The sequence below is a fragment of the Eucalyptus grandis genome, chromosome 2 (genome assembly GCF_016545825.1).
Source record: "Eucalyptus grandis isolate ANBG69807.140 chromosome 2, ASM1654582v1, whole genome shotgun sequence".
Taxonomy (NCBI): domain Eukaryota; kingdom Viridiplantae; phylum Streptophyta; class Magnoliopsida; order Myrtales; family Myrtaceae; genus Eucalyptus; species Eucalyptus grandis.
This window is the reverse complement of record NC_052613.1, coordinates 51067414-51073686: the sequence shown is the minus strand read 5'-3', so window position 1 is coordinate 51073686 and position 6273 is coordinate 51067414. Positions and strand designations below refer to the sequence as shown.

The 6273-nt window shown below is 44.4% G+C and overlaps 1 protein-coding gene across 1 annotated transcript; it reads right to left on the bottom strand.

The window, feature by feature from the left end:
• Window positions 1-1078: 1078 nt before the first annotated feature.
• Window positions 1079-3875, bottom strand: LOC104433585 (transcription factor BHLH094; the record flags this gene model as incomplete). The annotated part of the gene is made up of 6 exons (XM_010046382.3): window positions 1079-1522; window positions 2125-2196; window positions 2293-2361; window positions 2480-2545; window positions 2737-2937; window positions 3363-3875. Coding segments are annotated over 6 exons (1050 nt in total), but the record flags the coding sequence as incomplete, so codon positions are not given.
• Window positions 3876-6273: the final 2398 nt, after the last annotated feature.

The window sequence follows — 6273 nt, the reverse complement described above, 5'->3', positions numbered from 1 at the left end:
GTCCCATCCGGGCCACAACGCCCGGTGCCTGAAAGCTCTAAGTCGAAAAGTCTCGTTCATAAAAGTCAGATTTATGGACTACCTCACGGTGGTATAGCGATGCAACTGTCGTTGGATGTATGTCGGACAAGAGATTGTACGTCGTAAGAGCCCCAGATCTAATGTATAGTGCACTTCGGTTGCCTCTCTTTCGCACCTGCCTGTGGTACTTCTTTGTTTTAGGATCCTCGCTGGCAGGTCGGAGTCTGAGTCTAGACCCGAGGAGCACACTTGGACTGGAGTAGGGAAAACTAACGTAGTTTACACTTGCGAAAGAGAGGTGGTTTCAATTGCACCTTCGTGAACCATTCACCTCATTAGCATTCCTTGGAGCACGGCAAGATTGAAGGCGTTGGAAATAGGGGTCGCGTTGCTCCCAAAATAAAAGTAAGTGAGATTTGTTCTCGCATAGACCCTGAAGATTGCCGCATTAGCAAATGGTTAGAGCTCTCTATATCCGAGTCCATTTCGGAGGGTGCTTAGTTTGCAGCTTTCCATGAGGCGCATAAACCATGGACTTGCCGTTCCGAGTCGTTCTCTTCTATGAGCTGATTTCATTTGGGAAGCGACGTTTAATCATTTACGATAGAATCGGGGATGACACGACATACCACATTTTAGCACCGGATTTCAGCCAGACAGACACATCCGCACAGTCCTGGCCAGAATTTTAAGCATTGCGGATGCTCAAGTTTAAAGGATCGCTATGTAAAATTCCCAAGCAGTGGCAAGGAAGTTGCTACCCAGCGCCACATAAACCAGAAAAAAGATAAGTTTGACAAAATTGGGAATCCAGGCTGTAGCCGATGTTGCAAACTTGACGAACAGTGCAGCTCATTGCCAAGAGTATAAAAAACTCACTTCGCTCACCGCCCTGAAATTTGTGTTGGGATTTAACAGCATGCAGGCTCTTGAGGGATTCAATCTCCTAAGAAAGCTTCTTCTCTTATTTTCTTTTGGTCGGAAGCTTCATTCACTTCTTGGAAAAATTGCTATAAGAGGGCTTTTAACAAGATGTAAAGCAGTAGGAACGTCGATATCGTTAAAAGATATTCATTACAGGCAGCTTATTTGCATATTAGTGCGGTAGAAGCATTGGAAGTCTTAAAAAGCTGGATAAAAAGAATTAATTTAGAATATCAATGCCAGTGCTTGAATACTAACTTCATCAGTCTTACTAGACAGCACTAACAGCTAAAGGGGTGATTTTGAAAATGGAGATCCACTGTCTCCACTGTCTCCACTGTCTTTTTCTATCCATTGACACGGGAGATATATTTTTCAACCTAACGAAGAATTGAGTTGAAGCTTTGCTTCTTATACTCTTATTCCTAGTAGACATGTATATCGCAGATCAAATTTTCCTGTCGAAGCCACCACCAACCTGCATATGTAACCAGTCTGGCGAAGAACCACGGCTATATTCTCTGGGAGCTTGTGAACCGAAAGGCATGCCGCCAGTATCATACGGCTGTTGACCAAACTGAAAGCACGTAAGATCATATGAGAATTGAAAAACAGCAGAAAGCCAATATCTAATTAAATTGACTTGTTTCGAGTATATTCCCTTCTCCTAAACGGAGCACTAATTGTTCATGAACTGATGTGTACTATTTAGTAAAATTTCCCAATTTGAAAGATCATCAAGGATGAATTAAGTAAGTCTTTCCATTTCAGTAGTGACTAAAGATTATTCAGCAGTTCATTAACAGATGAAGCATGTGTCAACACCAAACAAATAGTAAAATGAAAGTTGGGCAGCATCCATACGTATGAGAAAATAGACCCAAGTACCATGAGATCCATTAGAGTTCTTTCCGAGAGATCGAAAAGAAAATTAAGTCCATTTGATTTAATGAAAACGCTAAGGATGAGCAGTTCCAGATCTTGCTAAACGGGTTATTTATGAATATAGCAACAAGTGCAGTTCGGCAAACTACGACAAGAATATATTTTCTTTAACAGATTAATATGGCTTGACTTCACAGATTTCCCTACAGGAAGTTTCTCAGTGGAGCTACAACTAGAAGCAATCTGAAGTGTATTGAAAAAGTGCTTCAGAAGAGCAAAATGACTTGGACTTACTTCTTTAGAAGAAAATACTTCGATTGGTGGATTCATTCTTGAATTAACCGCCTCGAGTTTCATTGACAGGAACTGCAAATCAGTAATTTTGGCAGCACTCAACTCCATATTCGAAGGAAATCGATCAGCCATATAACGGGCCATGGTAATAAAGTGAAGAATGCATACCTCGACCTGATGTTGTAGCGATTGGATGTAATTGATAATCTCATCAAGAACCAGCGCTCTGCCAATTACCTAACAGTTGTTCACCCAAGAAAGCATCCATAGAAAACAGGCATCGAATTTAGGCTTCAGTAAGTCAGGCCGCACAAGATTGGCAATTATTTATATAGAAGGATCGCAAAATCCATACCTTGTTACATCCAGGCACTATATCCTGAAGAATTTTCATTCTCTCACTTATCTTTTCTCTTCTGGCCTGTCCACCATCACTTGCTTCAGTCAGTAAAATTTCTAGTCGATTGCTGTCTACTTCATATTTTACCAATATAACATGCATCTCTACATAACCGCATCGGCAAAAAGAAATAAATTTTCGTCACTTCAATCACATAATCTCCAATTTTACGAATACACATAAAGGGGTTATTTCAGGGGAATAGACTTTACTCTTTCGGCTAAGCTGTGGCTATCCGTGGCTTGGCCTCTTCGGGCTCGCACGTGGATGTAGTCTTGCTTGGAAGGCTCTGGCTGCGGCTTACTTTCGTCCGTGGGTTTGGCCGAGCTGGGCTGTCCTTCTGCTTTGGAATCTCCACTCCTGTCTTTGCATCCGGAAGTTTTAAGCCGTTTCTCGCCATCAGCGCCGTTCGGCTTCGTTCATAGAGCAGAAGAACGGTGAGTACTCACATCAAGACACTGATTTAGACTTACTTTTAGATTCGCCAATCAGAGGTAGGTACACTTTTGAGCGGAAATTGGAAGTCGTTTCTCTAGTTGACACAAAATCAATTAGCTTTTCTCTCGGTCTCGCTCTCTGATTTCCCCTGATGATTTGCATAGCTACATCGCAGTTGCTACAGGAACGTATTTATTTAATGATTAAAAGCCGGATTCAAATCTAAGAAATTATATCGCCCTCAACAGTCCCTTATCTTTCACGATGCAAATTGGCACATAATGATTATGACCTCAGAGGAAAAGAAAGTCAATGCGATTGAACAAATCAAAACCAGCTGTGTAACTGGTCAACGCCGGCACAGATCGATAGAAACCAACTCTCCAGATTGAGTGAATACCACGCCATTGCTGGTGGAGAGGCTCCCAGCCGCCGATTCGTCCTCCGCGTCCCGCCGCTTTCTAGAACCGCCGCCGCATCTGGCCTCCGCCGCACTCACCGCCGGATCACCGCCGGAGGCCTCGAGATTCGGGCCGCTGCCATTCAGGAACTGGGCGATGCCCCGCGCCCCGGATGCCTCCCGAGCCCCAGCCCTCCGCCGGCCGGCGGCAGCCACATGTCCGCCAGGTTGTACGGCACCGGGTCGCCGCCGGGGAACGAGCCCCCGCCGTTGATCATCGCCGCGGGCGGATCCATGGCGCCACACGGGAGGGAGCACCTTTTGCACCTTTTGCTTAAACCTCAAGCCCGAGCGAGCTCGACCACCATGAACGAATCTGCAACCGATCTTTTCGCTGCTCGCGGTGCAGAATATCTCGCGACGACAATGGCCCCGGACACGTACGCAGTACCGAACGAACGACAATGGAGGACGCGACTGAGCGAAGGCCACGACGCAGCAAGGGGGGTGCGGTCAGTGGAGAGTGAGTGGGAATGAGGATAGGGCGATCTCCGGGGATCAGTGCGCGGCGGAGCGCATCGGGCGTCCTCGCTATTTTGGGGCTCGTGCGAGAGATTTTGCGCTCTGCGTGTTGGGGTTTGGCTGGCCACGCTGGGGGACGGTATTAGTACTGGTACTGTTGAAGGGACAGGGGCCTCGGGAGCCGCGCGCAAGTCACTTCCCCACGGTGAGGTTTTCTCGGAGAGTCCATCGCTCCAACGCGACACGGAGACGGTGACGGCGACAGGAACAAATATATATAATATATATATATATTTATTTATATATATATATTTGTTTGTAATATTCACATTCACCATTTTCAATGTCACATATCTTACGTATAAACATAAAATTAGGGATCTCAAGGTGCTAGATTATTACTTTAAAACTATATAACATCTTCCCAATTATGATAAATTTAATATTTTACAGCATTAAAACTTTATATCGTGTTGGTAAATACATATATCGGGACACGTTTTTTACTGAAGTGATATATGATATAATTATCGCATGATATTAAATATATTGTATGAATTTTTATTCTATTATGAATTTATTGGACTCATTTCAAGTCTTGCATTTTTTCGCTGTATCACTCATGAAATAAGGATGATGATTTTATTTAACTCTGATGCAATTGCGCGCAGCTCGAACATTTAGATCGTGGATAGGGCTGATAGGCAAATAATCAAATACTCGAGCCGAAAATTTCTCGACCAACGGAAATCTCTCGTGGCGCGAGGGATTACCAATCACTTCACTTCTGGACCGTCCGATCGCTGTACGGTGACGGGATGTGACGCAGTCAACAAAGGGCGTTTCAAGATCCCGTCGTTGTTGAGTCCCGTGAGCATTGGGGGAGAACGGGGGGAGGGGCCTCCGTACCCTCTCACGAGCTGCAGCAAGTACATGTACCCAGCGTACAAAAAGGAAGACGAGCTGGACGAAGAGAGCTTCGTTTTATCGTCTTGATGGTCAATGATTGTTCTGTCATGATTACGCGATTATTGACTTCAAAGTCAATAATCGCGAAAAGTTCCACTGGATTTTGTATTGGAGACCGGTAGAATGGGATTTGTCCTGCGGATTGACTTGAGATCCTGAGGCCCCTCGATGATTGCGTTTAGCTTGAGCTGGATTAGGATTAGGAGCTTCATTTTTATTTTTTTTTTCGCTTTTCTATTACCTTTTTTTTCTCAATCCAAATGCTCGACAATAGTAACTCTCAAGTCAACACTAGAATCTGACATCATTGGCATGTGAAATGCATCGTATCTCTTCGCATGATGATCACGAATCTTCGTTTTTCTAATTGGCTATTGACCTTGGGAATTCTTACAACTGATCAAAAAAAAAAAGCTAAATAATCGCATATTTTCAAATAAGTCGCAATTTGATCAAATGGCTAATGAGTGACCAGTGCATAACCTCGAGCAATAACATTCAAAGAATACTCGAAGCTTTCATTTAGATTCCAGCTTAAATAAATCCCGATGAATTTCTCATATTAAAGTCATCTACAATTGAAATTATTTGCTTATCATAACAAGTTTACATACGGTATCCACATTTCTAAAAAATTATTACTCAAGAAGAAGAACTTACCTATCCAAATTTGGATGAGTTTATCTAAACGGTTATTATTTGTAGTCCAAGTAATCAACGATGAAGATGGATCCAGTTCAATACACCCAATTACATGCGAGATTTTTTTTTTCCTAATTTAAGAAAAATTCTGGGCCGCACTTTAAACATACGTACACCATTGGATGAGGCAATTTTTAATAAATCCTAAATAGAATTCACATGATCTAACATCGGATGTAAGTCGTAGTCACGCCCATCGGCATCACGGAACGACCCCACCGTCCGGATCAAGCTGTAACTTGGATAAACGCCGGGCCCAGGGACCCGGTTCCATCTACGCAGCTGTCAATTCCCATTTCCTTCTCTGTCCCCAACTTCTTATTCCCTTAACCATCGACCAGAAAGCACACGTAGCTGGCACTGCCAAATCCGGTCCCTCCCCAGTCTCCATCGCAGTCAGAAAAAAAGTAAAGATGGAAAAGGACAGTCGCTCCCCAGAGCCCACGACTGCGCAGAAACGCTCGCGCAGGCCACGGCTCGCCATCCCAGCCGTCAATCTCCTCAGAGCGCGTGATCGAACGGATCGTATCGTATCGACCGCAATCCGTACGATCTGGGCCCCACCCACGATCCCCAACGATAAATGCGACGCGTTGAGTGGCTCTCTTTGTCACGATCGGTGATGGAGGCCCCTGACTTTTGTCTGTTCCGTCGCCAATTGGAAGTCCCAGTTTCGGTCAGGCAAAGTAGGAGTCAGTGCGAAAGACTATCCTTGCTC